Here is a 19235-nt window from a genome sequence, read left to right as displayed (position 1 = left end):
AAACAGTTTATAAATTTCTCAAGTCTTCTCTCCTCTCTGTTAAACACCTACATGTCTTTCAATCTGTTTTCACATGTCTTGGATTGAAGCCCCTTCACCATTCTGATTGCCCTCCACTGAAAACCCTCCAATTTATCAATACATTTTTAATTTGTAGGTCCAACAATTTAACACAATATGCCAGATGAAAAGAACAAAATATCACGGGATTATCACCTTCCTATTCCAGAAGCTAATCTCTTGGTACAATATCTACAAAAACATCATTTGGGCTGTTTCATATGAATGCCAATTAAATTAATTTAGCTTTAGTTCAGTTTTCTTAAATATAGGTCATTTTAAAAGAAAATAGTTGGTATTTAAGAGAAACAACTACTAATTATGCAAATTGACTATCTGTTGGTTTCTAATGTATTTTCAAATAAAAACAAACAGGTTTGGGTTATTAAAATTATACGATAGAAATAATCTGTTTATATATATTTGTGAACCATAAATATACTTTTCCTTGCTTTGCTTTATTAGAGTTTAATAAAATGTTTATACTCAAACTAAAATTTGTAAAGACAGTATTTTAAACTAATTCTATACTATAGAGTTAGGCACTACAGCCAATTGTCATTAACTATCATCCATATTAATTCCATGAAATTTTTGTCATAATATCTAAGCTGACATAACAAAAAATATTTAATGCTATGTTCACTTCAACAGGTAAAATTTTTGTAAAATACTGCCTAACTTATTAGGCATCATTAAGAAATAAATCATCATTGGAACACAAGGTTTTTATAAGGTTGAATTTTGAAAACTATCTTTGCATGTATTTAAAAAATAAAAAGCTACTATCAAAATTTCAATAAATAAAATCTTTGGAGAACAAAAAAAGAAAAAAATTTACAAATCAATGAATTTCTCAGATAACTAAAATATATTAAGCTCTCAGATCTTTTATTTTATTGTAATCAATTTCTATGAAAGACATTCAAACATAATTTCACAGAATATAACAAAAATAATGGGGAGAACAGTAATAACCTAGAGAGTTGAGAAAATCTTACTCCCGGAGATTGCTTTGAACTTAGCTTTGAAGGAAGCTAGAAATTCTGAGGAATAAGGAAGAAGAAAGAGTGCCTTTTAGGCAAAAAGCATAGGCATAGGAGATAGAATATTGGATACTATCTGTCAAGAAGTTCAGACATCTAGATGTAAAAGCAAATGCATATAATTAGCCCAAAAACAGAAACTGAAGCCAATTAGTGAAAAAGATTTTTAAATGATGTCCAGGTGAGAGTCTGAGGAATTGGGAGTTATGAATAAAATGCATGAGCTTTAGTGCATGGTTGCAGTGCTATCCTTTACATTGTACAAAATAGTGCTTAGAATTTTTTTTTCCCACTTGCGTCCTGGTTTTCAGCTGTGCCCTGGATAGCTGAAGCTGCTAAATGTGTAGCCTACAAATTCAACCACATTCATTCAAGCAAACTATTCAAACTCCAAATTAGTGGTTACTTTTTCTAAAAACACTAATAAACCTTATATAAATTAATTTTGCTGTAGTTGGAAGTAGGAGAATTTATAGACTTGTATGTAGATATTATGTTTTACATGTATTATTGAGCTAGAAATGTTCCATGTTTCTGTTCTTATTGTACTTAGATCTAACAGAAAACAGAGTGATACACACATACATGCTGAAGTCACTCTTGAAGGCCAAGACCCTAGACAAGAACAAAGGGTTTAATTCTGACCCTTTGAAATAAAACAATCATGAAACATCCATTGGGTTATCAATTTCAAGCCAACCTGATGGAAAGAGTATGTCTCTTGAAGTAGATAAAGCCTATGGGTATAATTGATTTGTAGATTCCAATAATGGGGAAAATATTTATTATATGGAGCTTAAAATTGATGAACTTGTTCCTTCAGATAGGACCAATAAGATTAAAACATGAAATGTCATCCAACTACTAGCCTGTTTTTCCAAATATTAAGAAAATAAAGCATATTATATTATCAGTAGACAATATGTGCTGCCTGAAAGAGATTAATTTAAGAATATTTCATATACAGAAATGTTTGCTTATGTTCCACTCTCACTTGAAATATGTCTCCCATCTTTTCTAGCACCCATCTTTTTTCCCCATGCCCAGGGCTGTCTTATGTCAGTAGCACCACCTGGTGGATGATTGGAGGAAAGTGATCTAATTTTATCTTATCAAGGAATTGTGTACGTGCTATGTTCTCTTTTTCTTCCCTATTTAATTAAGTCTGTCTCAGGCAACCTGTTTGTCTCATGTATACACAATATTTTTATGTCATTACTCTTTCCATTCCCTTTTCCACTTTTCTCCAGTTATCTCACTAATACCAAGCAACCCTACCCTACCTGCATCAAAGAGCCTAAAAAGAACTTAATTACAAATAAAACAAGCTTAAGACTGGCAATATTGGTATTCTTTATATCTGGGGTGAATAAAGATATAATTTTTAAAAATGAAACTAGGCATAAGAACCAATGTTTTCAGCCTCCAAAATATCTAAAAGTTGTTCAAAAGAGCCATTTAAAATATCCACAAAAGTCACAGCTCTAATAATAAATAGCTTTCCTTCAAATATCAGGTTTTAATATAAACTTATGTTTGTTGTTGTTCAGTCATTTCAGTCACATCCAACTCTTTGTGACCCTATTTGGGGTTTTCTTGGCAAAGATAATGTAATGATTTGCCATTTCCTTCTCTAGATGATTTAACTAATAAAAAAAACAAGGCAAACAGGGTTGAGTGACATACCCAGCGTCACACAGCTAGTAAGTGTCTAAGGTCAGACTGGAAATCAGGAATGAATCTTCCTAGGCCCAGCACTCTGTCCATTGTGCCACCTTGTTGACCCAAGCTAATGTTTATAGTCAAAAATATGAGTGATTCTTAGAATCCTCTACCGCTAGCACTGCAGAAATACAAGGAAATAGTGTACTTTTCTTTGTTTTATGGGTTGCCATGTCCAAAAAAGCTTATCTAGCCAGTCTATTTGTGCCAAGTCTCTATAGTTAGGTTAGATCACTAGGAAGTACCTGATAGGCAAGAATATATTTGAAGTCTTTCTGTATTGTTAGAAAAAGAAAAATAATGTTCCCTATTTGAATTTGTTCATAGTAGTGTAAATCTAGATTAGGAAGGAACTTTAGAAATCATGTAGTCCAATCCTTTCATTTTATAAAATCAGGAAACTAAGGCCTAATGAGGCGAGATGACTTGGCCTAGATCCTGCAGATAGTTAGCCATCAGTAAAATTATTTGAATTCAAGTCTTCTGACAGTATTTTTTCCACCTATTTACTTTAATTATTATTATTGAAACTTATTTTTCATTTTAAATATACATCTTTTCTTTCATGATATAAATCAACAAGGCTTTGTGGAGCTGGTCTAAGAATATACCATTATAATATCATCTCTGGGAAGAAACGTTTTTCTATTATATAACATACTAAATTCTTAAAACACAACCTATTTTTTATTGTGGATAACAGATTTCAATATCAGCATTATATGGAATATACAATGTTTGTCCTAAATATAAAAAGGTGTCGTGAACTATGCACATATGCCTGTTTCCTAGCTCAAGTTCATGGCAGTTATCCTTTATGTTATCATGAAGCACTCAAGGCAAAGAAATACTGTTCAATTCCATAATCCCATACACACATAAATTTGAGCTATTTGGCAGTCAAAGTGTTAATTAAGTATTCTGTGTGAAAAGCACTATAAAGTAAATTAAGAAGACATAGTCTTCTATGGGAATTTAAAATTGCAATTTCTGATAACTAAAAAAAAAAAAAAAGGCTAAATTTCAATCATAATTGTTTTCATCTAAAAAATTATATAACTATAGTTTAGTTTCCCTAATTTTTAATGATTTTAATTGGCTTATGTGAATGAACAAAACTTCTTTTGAATATTGAGTATGATTAATTTCATGCTTTAGGGTACAACCTGTAGAATCCTAGAAAGAATTGTCTTTCTGTTTGTATTGCAAGGAGTTGTTCAGGCTCTGTGCATGATGGTATTTTTTCTTTTTCTTTTCTTTTCTTTTTTTTTTTTTAATTACCACTAGGTATTAAGCCAGCAGCAGAAACTTAAACCAAGCAGACCAACATAGCTTGGCTAGGAGTACCTGAAAGCAATTCAAGTTTTGTTTTTCTGAATATATGGCTTGGAATTCGTTTTCAACTATGTTTGTTAAAAAATAAAGTTCATATTTTAGACAAAGTTTTTTACAAAACATAAGGAGAAAAGTTTCATCTTTCAGCTCCCTAAATTCAATTCTCATGTTTTAAAACCATTGTCTTGCTTCTGAATTGTTGAATTTTTTAAAATTGCATAACTACTATGGTCAGAGAATGTCCATTGGTGGTAAATAGCTTTGTAAGTAAAAGCTATGCATAGTATATTATGTGTCCATTACTTCATAATGGGACATCCATGTTCTTCTAGTGGGGATGGGAAAAAAAAGTACGTTTAAATAAATAAAATAAAAAATAAGATTTTTAATTAATTTAGAGACATTATTGGGAGGTTTTTTGCAAAAAAAAAAAAACAAAACAAATCTATTTGGAAAGGTAGTGATCTAAACAAATTTTTGTAGCATGAGAAACAATCTAAAATAATGGCTTAGCTCTTCCATATTTTGTGTTTGCTTCGCAATCCCAATTAAAGAAGATACCAATATTAACTATCTTCTCAGTTACAAGATCATTTATCAGGTTTTAGAAAAGTGCTTTTTAAAGTGTTCTAAAGGATACAGGGAACTGTTTATAGAGTGATACAATTAGGAAGAAAGACTATCACTATCTTTTTTTAAATTTTAACAAATTTCCACAATATTTTTATGTACTAAATGAAGTTATCTTTTTCCATTGTTCTTTCACTAAATAGATAAGAGAATGTTTCTGCCATGTCACTCTGTTCATGTACCTCAGCATATACTTCCTTACTCATTCAAATGTATGACATTTTCTTTGGTTGATACATTAAGACGATACCTTAGAAATTGTTTTGTCTTATGCAAAAAAAAAAAAAACCTCTTTTAACTAAACTCATAAACAGATGCTCATCACTTAGAGGATTAAGATGATATTCTTCTACGTTATCAGAACAGTATCAGGTTAACTTTTTGATAGTTTTTTTAAGAACTTTTTTTTTTTTTGGAGGACTCCAGTAGGGTTTGTGGAAGGGGTGGATTTCTAAATCTGTGAAAATCTTTCAAAAAGAAATTTGAATGTTTTTTTAGATCATGTGGTCATGGGGCTCATCTGGCACTCTATTCAATTTATTTTCTCATTTTTAAGCAAAAAGTTGTTTCTATTATCACAGGTGCCAGAACCCAGAGAGAGAACACACAGCAAAGAAAAGTTCCACATACTCACACATTGCATAGTTTTTTATCTGTTCTCTTGCTTCTGTTTGCCAGCCTGTTGTAAATAACAATATCAGTGAGTTTTTCAGGTGTACTGCTAGATCTATGAGATAGGGTTGATCAGAGCAGGTGTTAAGCAGATGAAAAGTCAATATTAAGTCATTTTAGGTGATATTTTAGCTGGATATCTAAAGGTTGCATTCTAAAACACTATTGTATTGCTGTTCAAATATTTGATAATTATATTCATGAGTAAAGAGGTAGTTTGTTTGATTGTTCCAAAAATTCTGATTTCTGGAACCTGGAATAAATTTGGGACTAACCAACTTATGAAATAGGGTTGCTTAACTTTTTCCTTCTCTTAGACATTCTCAACCGTATAGGAAAATGGGATAATTTGGCTGAAAAAAAATTATTAGATTTGGTATTTACCTAAAAATGGCCTTAATTACAGCAAGTATAATTAAACTATTTTGTGTTTGGTAAAACATTCTTTTATGTCCCCTGACTGTTTATTTAGGAAATGACTTACTAGCTGGATAGATGGGAGTGTTTACTACTTTACTTCTTTCATCCCTCCCTGAGCTTCTGTTAGCATTGGCCTTTAACCATGTCACAGTTAAAATGGGTAGATTATTAAGTGTGAACATAACAATGGAAAAAAGGAAATAGGAAGTTAGTGTCAGGTAGATATTTAGGACTTTCAAATATGTGAGCTTGTATTGCTGAATACCTCCCATACTTAGCTAAACTATTTACACATACGAGAAAAGTAAAGGGTTTTAAAGATAAGAAAGAATAAACCTTTGGCAGAGAATATACAGAGCAGATGTGGGTCTTTTCACAGATATTTTCAAAATTGTGGGAGGCTTTTTTTTTTTTTAGTAAGTTATTGTCATTATTTCTTAGAAGTTTTAATTAAACACTATTGGAATCAATAACTAGTTCAATTGAGGAATAATGATGAGAGGATTCATTCATGTATTGACTCCTACCTTCAGTGCCATTTGGTGATTTCCCTTATTTTAAGTGGATAAAAAGCCAGGCAGAGATCTGTTATAAGATTAGGATGTGATATGCTCCTTACAGACAACCAAAAAAGAAATTAAATATTAAAGAGGGGGAAAATACTTTGTGATATTTTCCTGCATGAAACTTTGTTAGAGAACTGGTGATTATTTCAGTTATCTGTACAATTATAAATGATAGCTTTCTACAAATTTTGACATTAATCATTTCCACCATGCATGAATAATTACTATTTCATTAAGAGTACTATAATGAATGAATCATTTTTCTCTTTTTCCCAATAGGGAAACTTTAGAAGTTTTTGGTTTTCTTGTTTGGAGATAAAATTTGCCAGAGAAAACAGTCATTTCTTGAAGTACAACTTAGCTTTCAAAATACCTCTTTAATTATACATTTCTTGCAAAGTTTGTGGTACAATAGAATAAGAATAAGAACAATAATAGTGAATAAAAGGCAGCTGATCTTGACATGGAATTAATTCCTCTTTGCTAAGACTAACAACAATCACACGTGGATAATTTTGAAACCACTTTACTGGTTTCTAGAAGAAATGGCAATACTGAGTCCCTCTAGAAAGAACACTTGGTAAAAACATAGTACAGTTTACAAATGACAAACCCATAGACTAAAACACTAAGTTTCTGAAAAACATAAGGTCTATTTAAGTTAATTTCCTCTCTTTTTACAAAAAGCTATAATTGGTTTCAGTAAATAAATTCAGGAAATTGGTAAAGCACTTACTCCAGAAGGTAACGTTGCCACCATCCGCTATTTATCAGTAATTATCATGATTAGCACGTTTTTTCCTTGTCCTGGCGCTGTTGTGCTGCTTACCACTTCCCTCACATGCCTGCAGCCAGTTATGTTAGTAATTGGTGTTACTAAGTTTAAATTACTTGTACAAACAAAACAGCCTAGTTGTTTTGCAAAAAAGTATACTCACCCTACCCCCCCCCTTATTCCACACACACACACACACACACACACACACACTTACTTAGTACTGACCTTCCACCTTAGGGGTAAATTTGCTTGCTTCTCATTCTATCCTTTTCAAGGCTGGATGAGATTATTCATTGAGATATACAGAATAAATGGTAATTCAAGAGCTATCTTTGATGAAGTTTGCTTTATTAGAGCAGAAATAAAAACAACAGAATCTCTGTTTTTCATGCAGCCATATAAATGGTATTTTCCTACCTTCATAAGCCACTGAGTGTTATTTTCCATGATATTTTCAAGTACTTGTAGCCTCTGCACAGAGTCATCATAATCCAGCGGGGCATCCCTCTGCACTGCATTAGACACATAGGAACTAGAAGTAGAGCGGCAATTGTCCATCTCCGGCAATAGGAAGGTGTAACTGCATGATCCGTGCTGAACCTGATACTGCTTCTTCCCTATGGTGTCCAGGCTTTTCCGAAAATTGTTGTAGGCTGACGCCAAGACAAGATCATAGCTCAAAGTAAAGAAAACAATCAGCCACATACTTTCGTTCGGGGAGAATGCAGCCAACTTAGCAAACTTCAGTGCACTTAAGAGTCCAGATCATTCATTTGTCCTCTGAAATGCTGTGCTATGCTGTCATGTGTAAAGTACACTCTTGACAGTCAATGAGTTCCTGCCCCCACCCACCTTTTCTAGTAGCAAATTTGATTTAAAAGCAAAACAAAACAACAAAATGCTGCTTTCTTTCCAGTCCTCCAGTAAACGGTTAGATGCCAGCAGGAAGAACAGTCCTATCCCAATTGTGTGTTCTGGCTTAGCTTTACAAGTAAGCTTTGCTGTTTCTTCTGTTTCTCTTTGGAGCAAATTCTACAGTGTCCGTATGTGAATCAATCACTTTCCTTTCCTTATATGATAAGTTGATAAGAGCAGCCAGACATGTGTAGCTTAACTGCTCCTCCCTCTCGGCTTCTCCGTTATCTTCCTGTAGGGGGTCACTCACAAGGCAACAGGAAAATCAGAGCTTACTGCTGCCCAGCCAATACAGTATGGGAGAGAAAACCTCCGGGGGGAAATTGATCAATTACAGGACCCCTGGGTATTTTATAAGCACCACCCTAACAAAGTATTTCCTAAACTAGTACCACAGCCCTTTTGCCTGAAACTGGTGTAATAGTGTTAGTCTTTTAAATTTTTGAGTTTTTTCATTTTGAAGTACAATGAAAATTTCTCTGTTTCCTTTTTAAAGTAAAAAACTATAAGTATATCAGGATCTTTAGTTTATGTTAATATTATAAAATAAAAGGAAGAAGTTTTTGTTAATGTAAACTCTAAGAGATTCACGTTTTCATAAGAAAAAAATTACAAAGTTATGTGAAATTTGAACCATGAATGTTTTACTTAAACATATTGAATTTTGAATTCATTTGAATATTGAAAGATTGGATCATTTTATTCAATCAATTTAGATGCGTCAGTGGCTTGGTTCTGAAAATATTATTTGTTTATTGTATTTGAAATATTCAAAGTAAACTTGGATACTATTTATTGAATTTCAGTATTATGTATGTATATGTGTGTTTGTATATGTATATATACACACATAGAGGAGGGCAGGAAAGAAGAGACAGAAGACAGAGAAAAAGAGGTGGGAAAGACAGACAGAAAGAGAGGAGAGAGGGGTAAGGAGAAAAAAAATTAGAGACAGCTCACATATAGAAATGGACAAAAGATCAAATCTGCCTTTGAATTATAGTAGTAATTACTTTAAAACAACATATAACCCACAGCACTGTGTTATTTGGAATATGACAGGCCAGATCAACTGCTTTGTAACTAACAGGTATGATTCCCTATATGGACAGAGGGAGAGGAGAGGGAGAGAGAGAAAGGAGAAGAGGAAGGAAGGAAGGAAAAAAGGAAGAAGAAAAAAAGGTTCCTTCTATCTCCAAAAATTTTCAGAGAATCTGAACTGTCCAGTTTCAGAGAACTGTCCAGAGTTCATAGAACTAAAATATTTATTCCATTGTAAAAGATAAACATTTGGGGATTTTAAAAAAAATCTTAATTAGATATGGGGTGTTTAGAAGGAAATAAGGGAAGGAAGGAGGAAAGGTGGAAGGAAGAAAAGAAAGAAATAAAGAAGGAAGGAAGGAAAGAAAGAGAAAAAGGTTCTTTCCATCTCCAAAACTTTCAGAGAATCAGTAAGTCTGTCCAGAGTTCATAGGACTAAAATATTTATTCTATTGTAAAAGATAAACATTTGGGGATTAAAAAAAATCTTAATTAGGTATGGGGTGTTTAGAAGCTGAAGGACTAACAAATTTGGAGTTTCGAATCCTTAGCTAAGTCTTCAAGAGACAAATGAGGGAACTGAGGGTGGGCTGTGGGAGTAAGAGGAGCTCTTCTATTTTGTGAATTCACTCCCAGCTTGTTTCTGTGTCTGTCATATCTAGAGAAAAGAAAGAATTGTTTCTTTCAATTATTTGGTGTTTAAATCCTACTAAACAAGAATAATTCTTGCAGTTAGAGGAAAATGCATGCTACAGGCAATTTCAACTAAAGACATCACTAATTCAGTTCTCAATTCATCTATAATTCATCTATCCTCAGATAAAAACAATTTAGCCTCAAATGGGCTAAATTTGGATTGTTGATCCCAATTAAAAGCATCAGGTTTTTATTCTATTATCCCCTTATATCCTAGATGTTTCCATTAGCTATTCTCTGGAATCATTACTTAGTTGTATGTATGTATATATACATATATATACACATAACTATATATATATATATGTATATATGCACATGCATGCATGCATGCTAATCCTATTGTAATGTACACATATATTGCTAAAGGTTTAGAGGATCATAGATCTAGAATAGAAGGAGCTGTCAGAGTTCATCTAGTCTAATCCTCTCATTTTTACAGATGGAGAAATTGAGGCCTAGGGAAGCAAAATTATTTGCTCAAAGTCACAAGTATTAAGATGCAAAAGAAGGATTTGAAATGTGGGTCATCTAACTCCAGATCCATTGTTCTTTCCACTGTACTTTTGCCTCCTTATGTTATATTATGTATAGTATGTTAAGATGTATGGGAGTATATTTAGGGAATACAATACCAGTCTCTTACCTATGTGATTGGCAAGGAAAAACAAAAGGAATGTTTATAAAGCCAGATTTTCTTCTTTTCTCTGCCTGTGAATACACTGAAGCATCTGATAGATTAGAACAATGGTTATCAAAGTCTGGTCCAGAGCATCCTGAGAATCTCTGAAATCCTTTCAGAGAATCTACAAATTCATAATTAGTTTTTATTTTTAATGTGATCAGTATCTATAACTATAAACCACATAAACAAAAGCTCTTTGGACAGATCCTCATTTTTAATAGGATAAAGATATTGAGAACAAAAGTTTGTGAGTCCATCCTCAGCCATACGTATGACTTTAGATGAATGGTTTAACCTCTCAGTGACACAGTTCCCTAAAACTCTTGAGGACAGAGCAGTTGCTGATCTGCATTGGTTGAGTTTCCTCACCAGGATCTCTGTAAACAAAAGGAATCCCATATTGGGATCCTACCTCCCAAAAAAATCAAAGGTGCAATATTATAAGGATTAAGATGTTGTATCAGAATCAGAGGTTTAGAGCCAAAAGAGATCTTACAGGTTCCCCAGTCCAATCCCTACTTTTTACAATTAAGGAACTGAAGCCAACAGAGTTTTAATAGTGTTTAAGGTGGCATTTGATCTCCTGTATTCCTAACTCAAAGTTTGTCATTACTTGGTTCATTATGCTATACTGCACTGTGTAAATCCCAGAATATAAGAGCTGGACAGGACCTGTCTCTGAATAAAACCTTCAACAAATGGGTCATCCAGCCCTTAAATACTTGACTATTATCATAGTTCCTCTAAGTCTTTTCTTTTATATACTGAGCATTATAAGTTACTTCTACTGATACTCATATGGCATAATCTCTTGCTTTCTTCATCTTGGCTGTTCTTTTCTGGTCTTTTTCCAGCTTGTCTATATCCCTTTTTAAAATACAGTTGCCAGAACTGAACATGTTACTCTTCATGTAATTTGATCAAGGCAAAGTTTAGTTGAATTATTTATCTCCTTCATTCTGGACCATATGTTTTCCTTAACACTGCCTACAGTAGCATTAGCTTGATTTTCAGTTTCCATGTCACATTGTTGACTCATATTTAACAGGACGATCATTTTTACAGTAATTATTTTCTATCTATTATCCCTTCTGCCTGTGATTGTTAGGATGATTTATGAAACTTACATACAAAAGATGAAACTTTCATCTTTTTTCATTTAATTCACTATTCTAATCTATTGAGATTTTTTATTTAAATCTAAGTTGTATCAAAGTGGTAGCCCTTTCTCCTAGCAAAGACAACGGAGTCACTGGTAAAAATATTGAACAGTTTAGGATGAAAGACAGATTCTCCTAAGATCTTGCACTAGAGTTCACCATCCAAGCTGTCATCAACTTATTAATGACTATTCTTTGAATCTAGTCAATCAAACAATTTCTGATTCACCAAAATATATTATTATCTAGCTTCCATATCTCTCCATTTTGTCAAGCATAAGAGACTTCATTAAATGTTTTGGTAAAACCAAGTATACCATATCTACCTCATACCTCAAGTACAATATACTGTATCTGCCTGATCTACTAGCCTGGTAAATCTCCAAAAAGGAAATTAGCTGAGGTTGTACAAGTAAATGTTTAATAATCAGTCTTTAGGGGAAAATGTGCATATTTTTTAGTTTAACTTTTGCTATTATCATTTTCTCCATCACTTTTTTTAAACCTGAAGGCAATTAACAAAATAATAAATCTAGTCCTTGTTTACAAGGTACAAATGCTTACACTGGACATTTAACAATTGGCTGTCCAAAACTGGCTTGAACTGGCTTCAGCATACCACTCAAACTAAGTTAAACTAAAATGACTGTTTTTAAAGAGCTGACTTTAGTGACTATTGCTACCTTTTTAATACTGTTAACAAGTTTAATACTGTTATCCTTTTAATAATATGTTTTGCAGAGGTTGGGGTTTTTCAGGAATATAATAAGAAGTCAGACTTCCTGACCTATCCTTTACATATTCCATCATCTTCCATTTTTTGAAAATCTAGATTATATTTGATTTTCTCAAGTCCCACACTTTCTCAAATACTACACTTATTTTCAATGACTTCTTAAAGATCACTGACAGTGGCCAAGAAGTCACATGTGCCAATTCTTACAAGTCTGTTACTTGAACAAGATGTTATATTATTATCTCCTTACATAACTTAGGTTTATACTCCAGCTAACCATTTTTATTCTTTCCTACACAGTCCAAAGATCACTCATCTAGGGAAAGAATATAAAAACAAAATAAGCTTTGATTAGTTTAACTTTTTCACTCACATCCCATCCATGGTCTTATCCTTTTGATAGTCCCCTTGTCTGCTTCAGAATTTTTTTTAATTGTTCTCATTAGCATTTATCACTAAACTCATCTTATCTTGGATTATATAGTTTTGGGCATCTTTACAATGGGAAAAACTTCTCTTTGTGTTCATCCTAAGTTATAAGTTTGCTTCAGTCTTCTATACTTGCTTAAAAATATAGATGTGCAATGAAATCTCTGGGCAAATACATTGTTCTTTTTGGGAAACTTCACCATTTCCTTCTCATCAGTATTCAAACTTTAATGCTTAAGAATTCCCCATTATTCATGAGTCAACTTTCATTGTAGCATATAAGACCTTTGTCTAAAAATTAGAAATTTTCTCTTCCCAAATCTGTGATCACTGTCAGACTATGTCATTATTTCTTCTCCTTCTTTAATATAAATGATAATTTATCCTCAAATTTTACATCATGTCTTTTTTAGCAAATAATTCTTCCTTTTTTATTAGAATTAAGTTCATAGTAATAGTTACTTCAAATTTTCAAGACTGCAGTAGTCATTAAGGCATGTCACAAAGTTAATTATTCTGCTTTGAGGTGAAAGAATCCCAGTAGATTTATGAATATTTGATGTCACCCATTGCTACAGTATCCCACTTTAGCAATAAATTTGAGATGTTTACCAGACTCTTCTCACTTTCCCTCTCTGGATGTTTTGAAATATGTTCCAATTAAGTTATTGGAATTAATCCTTTGATTCTCATCCACATGCTCTTCACTACATTTTACTTCTCAACTTCCTTAATGTCCCTACATTAGCATATCTTTATAATCCAAAATACTAACACAGCATTTCTTCTTTCTTTTATGTTCTTCTTGAGTATTATTCTGCATTGCCATTTTCTGATCTTATGTTCCTTTGTACCATATCTCAGTGACATCAAAGAATTCAACTTTGCCTCTTTGCACTAAGATCTGTAGTTCAACTTGTTTAATGCTTATACTCTTTGCATTTATATATAGACATGGATTTTATATATTTATGTAAGCGTGTATATCTATATAGGTACACGTCCCTTTGGTAAATTGTATGTTCCTTAAGGACAGTCACTGTCTTATCTTTTTATCTCCAGTATTTAGCACAGTGCCCAGCATATAAATGGTACTTTATAAATCTTTATTGATTGATGGATTTATTGGTTATTGATGGATTACTGTTTGATTCTTGGATTACTATTTCTCTGATATATTGGTCTTCTATTTTTTTCTTCTTAATTCTTATCTATGGTAAATAACCCTGAAAGACATTTATATAGACAATTCTCTTCTCTTTTTATTTTAAAACCCTCTTAATAAACTTCTACCCCTTTTTTTCCAGATTACTACTCTGCCTGCCAAAATGTTCATAATAAATTTTGGTGCAGTGAAGCATCATTTTCCAGTGGACTAATGTTGGCTGAAAGCACACACTGGAGTGCTTATCTAGAAGCTTCTTAGTCCCCTCTAACTAAGTAGCCTAACTTATAAATAATTATTTATTAATTCAAATAAGGCCTCCTTCTGACTGATCTTCACAGAGTCCAGATGACAGAATCTTCAATTTAAAATATTAAAAGTCATTTAGTTTGTTCCATATCCAACCAAGAGTCCTCTCTATAACTTCATTGAAGAAGTTCTCCTTCTCAATCTCCTAAAGCAGCCATTTAATTTTGAGACAATTCCAATTGTTAAAAAATTGATATTTTCCCCCTCTTATCAAAAAAAAAATGGAATGTTTATATCTATTTTTGTTACAAAAATAGATAACAGTTCTACAGTCACGCTAGATCTGCCCTTTGAAACTGAGAAAATCTCTCTTTCTGTATAAAAGCCTTTCAGATTGCCTTATCACTTTTAAGAGTTCTTTCTTTTCCTGGATGAAAATCTTTACTTTAATCGACTTTCATATGGCCAGATCCTCTAGTCTTTGCTCCATCCTTGTTGCCATATCCTTGTCCTGAAGGCTTTATACCTTAGGGCAGTGGTTCTCAAACTTTTGTTTTCAGTATCTTTATCCTATTAAAAATTATTGAAGATCTCTCCAAAGCGTTTTTGTTTATCTGGGTTATATTTATAGACATTTACCATATTGGAAATAAAAACTATTTTTGAATTTGTAGACCCTCTAAAAGGATTTCAGACATCTCCAGGATTCTCTACAGCACACTTTGAGAACCACTGCCTTAGGGAATCAAAATTCTCAGAGTATCATAGAATCTTCCTATGCACATAAATACCTTTCAGATGATGAAGCAATGCAAGTTCATAACAAACCTTCTGAAACTCTTAAGTGTCTAAGGTGAAGAATCACTCATATAGCAGGAGCCAAGTACTATTTGCATTGAACTAGGGAAGTTATCGAATGTATGGATATTCTGAAATGACTAGACTATTGTTGATAGAACATTAGATCTGGTAATTTGTGGAATTCTCCAAAATTAGAATGAATTGTTTTGATAAATAGTGAGTTCCCAATCACTGAAAGTGTTTAAACAGTGGCTAACTGACTGCACAGAAATGTTATAGAGGAGAGTGCACAGATATGGATTGCTACTGATGTCTTTGGTAGCTAAATGTCATAGTGGCTAGAATGCCAAGCTTGGGGTCAGGAAGACTTATTTTCCTGAATTCATATGTGGCTTCAGACACTTGCTGGATGACCCCACAAAACCCTTGTTTGCCTTATCTGTAAAATGAGTTAAGGAAGGAAATAATAAATTACTCCAGGATCTTTACCAAGAAAAACTAAAGGGGGTCACAAATCAGACCTGACTAAAACAACTGAACAATAACGACAATGATGACGATCTCTGTTCTTTCTTCCAGATCTGATTCCCCATACTGATACAGATGTTCTAATAATTGTTTTTAATTAATAAAAGTCTAATAATAGACTATAAATGAATCAATCATGTTTTAAAGTATTTGGAAAACACTAAAATTACTGAGTCAAAATGATTAACAACATTTTTGGTTGGTTTATGGTGACCGTTTTGTGCTACTTTTTTTTTTTTCCATCTGTATAATGTCACTTCTGAGACAGCAGTATTAATGCAAGAGTTTTCCCTATGACCTAAGTACAATCAATTTTAAATTATATCATCTTTGCCCTCAGGTATCCTGAAATGGTTATTACCAGATGCTTGTTTGATGATTCTAACCTTAATTTTTGGAAAGTGTGTGTGCTACTCTGGCAAGAACTTTCAGTTCTTAAGTCTCCAGATCTAGAAATAAAATTAGGACATAGTGTTTTGATTTCAGCAATTTGTAAATATATGGTTTCATTAAATTTAGTATATATTAGAATACACAAATATAATATTGGACATGTGATGAAAGCCTTAAGGTAAATTAAAATAAAGCCAGTGTTTCAAATAAACATTATTATTCATTTTAAATGGAACAATTAGATTCACAAAATTCTAAGTAGCAATGTAAGATAAAAATCAACATCTTAACTTTCTTAAACAGATTGAACCAAAATTGAAAAATTACAACACAAAACAAAAGTTGCATTCCTATAATTGTAGTTACTAATACTTTATAGTACTGAAGCTTGGAATATAGTACTGAAGTTTGGAATGCCAAACTTAAAATTATGTTGTGGACTTGTCCATTGGACTCTGCACAAACTTTTTTTTTTTTTAAAGAATCAATTTGGTATAATAAGCATTCAGCAGAAAACCTGTATTCATATTCTTCTTTAGACATTGGCAGTGTCATCCTGTTGGAATATATGGGAGCCACCTGACATTGGCTGCTGGAGATCCAACCCAGAATGGATCTCCTCATGTGATATTATGCCACAGTTCTCTTTTATTGTCCTGACTCAGTTTGCATAATTATGCTGACTCAATTTCCCTGATTTTTCTGCCTCAGTTTATAATTGTTCTAATCAATCCTACAAAACTACCCCTCCTTCTTTATCAGAATATTTGATAAGGATAAAAGATCTTATGTTTCAGAATACCAGAATGCCTTTCCCCATCCCAAGCTATTAGAATATCAGATACTGTCTTATCAAGATTCCTCCTCCCATCTCCAGTGGCTCACCCCACCCTGTCAGAGTCCCTTTCCCATTCTCAGCACTCTTGACTCCTCCCTTGCCTTGATCTACCCTCTGTGTATGAGCCATATATATATATATATATATATATATATATATATATATATATATATATATATGTCATTAAGAACTCACATTGTTTGTTGGAGATGATAGTCTCATTCAGCCCTGGGATCAAACCATGGATCCATTTGGTCCCAGTAAATCTCTCCCTTTCAAATAAAATATTAAAACTCTAATCTCTGTCTTGTCTCAGTTTCTCAGGCATTTCAGTGAGAGGATGATACTAGGATACAAGGTAGTTGCATTGTCTGACCTCTCTCCTCTTCCCTCTGCCTCTAATTTATCTCATTCCCAGTCAGCAACACCTGTGTCAGCAAAGGCTGTCCTCCAACTCCTTCAGACTCCATGATCCACAGCTGTGGAGGCTCTCGGAGAACTGACCTGTCCCTTAACATTATCCTGTACAATTCACCTGATCTTTCTGTGCTTCAGTTCCTCATCTGTAAAAGTAAAAAGAGTTGAATTTTATGGTCTCTAACTTCCCTTCCAGCTGGAACTCTGTGCTCTATGATCTTTGCTGTGTATGTGCTAGTAATGGTGCCTTTAAGGCAATATTTAATAGCCTTGTTTAAGCATAAAAAAGCTTAAACTACTTTAGAAGATAAGAGCATCACTGCTTAGTCACCTCCATAATACAGTCACACATCCAAGGAATAAAATATATTTTATTGCCAAAATTTCCTGATGATCTGTAATCTTCTGGAGCCAAAGCAGCTGCATAACATATAGAAGACCACCATGTATGCCTTAAAATGTCATTTATCTATGTGAATTGTAAACAGGAAGTCACATATGAAATATTCAAGTCAATTTTTCAATGAAGACTAAGAACAAAATTGGTTTATTGGCTAGAAGGTATCAACACTGGAAATTAAGTTGATTTGGTTAAATTTGATTCATTTTCAATATAACTTTCATCTTCTTGCTTTAATAGCTTTTTTTTGTTATATTTGGTCATCTCTCATTTCATCATGAGTTCAAGGGATCTGAGGCAGGTTTTGAAATCTGTAGTTTATAAATCAAAATACTGATGCCTAGTTGAGCATAGTTTCCTGCTTAAACCATACAAAGTTAAGTGTGTAGCAGAAACACAAAATAGCTGATCAAGCAAATTTAAAGTATGTATTAATTTTTTTCCTCTTAGAAATTGGCATTCACACTATATAATTCACCTTTGAAATAGGCAGTGAAAAGTATATTTTGTTAAAACTAAGCATTTAACTGCCAGTGGTTTGAAGTGGGGAATGTTTGCCAGATGTGCCTCAGGCAATTTCCTTTCCTGGGAAACTACAATTTCCCCTACACTACCAGTAATGTTTTTATTCCATATAATGTGAGTGCACTACTTTAAGGAATAGATGTCTTGATATCACGGACCTTATCTTTCACAATCATCTTTGTACTTACTATTGCCCAGCTTCTTTTTGACAGGACTGTGTTGAAATAATTTCTTTGAGAAGAGAAAGAAAGTTGATGTTAAAGTAATATAAGAAAATCTTGACCATAATTCAGGCTGGTTTTTTAAATGGTCATCCTATTCCATTAGGGCACCTAAGTAAAAAAGATGCCAAGAACCTACCTTTTATTAGTTTTATTTGACATTTTCATTGAGAAATAAAAACTGAAAACAAGTAAGCAACAAGGTAGTTATAAAAAGAAAATTTACTTTCTAGAAACATCTAGGATATTTGAATCATTTAAAGATTTATCTTACCATGAAACCACATATAAAGTGAACAGCTAAAAAACTCTTTAATTTCAGGTCATAGTGCAAACATGTCGTTTATTTGTGGAAACAACATGGCTCTTAATCTATTAGAACTGCAAATAAAGTTTCACATTGTCTGAATTTCTGGAAATACTATATTTCTTTTTAATTGGAATATTTTTCTTATATAAGAAACCAACTTTAATTCAATTTTATGATTCTGAGATGTGATTACATTCTCAGAGAATTATGTTGATCTTTTTCCCCTCATCAAGAACAAATGTCAAAAGAAATCAAAACATGTAAAGCACAAAATATCAAAAAATAGTGACTATATTGTTGGTCATTGTACTAGAGCACTAGGCCCATGATATTCTTTGCCACTTGTTCCATGTTTTGGTTGTGATATCTTTTTGTTTATCTGCCCAAGGAAAGAAATGTTATGTGTTTTCTTTCTTAAATCAATGAATACAATTTTCCTTATGACCTAATTTAATTGAATCAAATCAAAATCTGCCTCTGATTAATACAGAATATTT

At 32.8% G+C, this 19235-nt stretch overlaps 2 protein-coding genes across 3 annotated transcripts in view; one reads left to right on the top strand and one right to left on the bottom strand.

Moving 5' to 3' along the window:
* ANGPT2 (angiopoietin 2) overlaps positions 1-8543 on the bottom strand; it is an 81112-nt gene extending 72569 nt beyond the window's left edge. The window contains exon 1 of the mRNA XM_051975990.1: positions 7647-8543. Within this exon, the coding sequence (XP_051831950.1) occupies positions 7647-7934 (288 nt within the window). The 5' untranslated portion in view covers positions 7935-8543. The remainder of the gene's footprint in view (positions 1-7646) is intronic.
* MCPH1 (microcephalin 1) overlaps positions 1-19235 on the top strand; it is a 332832-nt gene that overhangs the window by 235558 nt on the left and 78039 nt on the right. The window lies entirely within an intron of this gene.

The sequence above is a fragment of the Antechinus flavipes genome, chromosome 2 (assembly GCF_016432865.1).
Source record: "Antechinus flavipes isolate AdamAnt ecotype Samford, QLD, Australia chromosome 2, AdamAnt_v2, whole genome shotgun sequence".
Classification (NCBI taxonomy): domain Eukaryota; kingdom Metazoa; phylum Chordata; class Mammalia; order Dasyuromorphia; family Dasyuridae; genus Antechinus; species Antechinus flavipes.
Note: the sequence above shows the minus strand (reverse complement) of the source record. Positions and strands in the feature narration are given on the sequence as shown.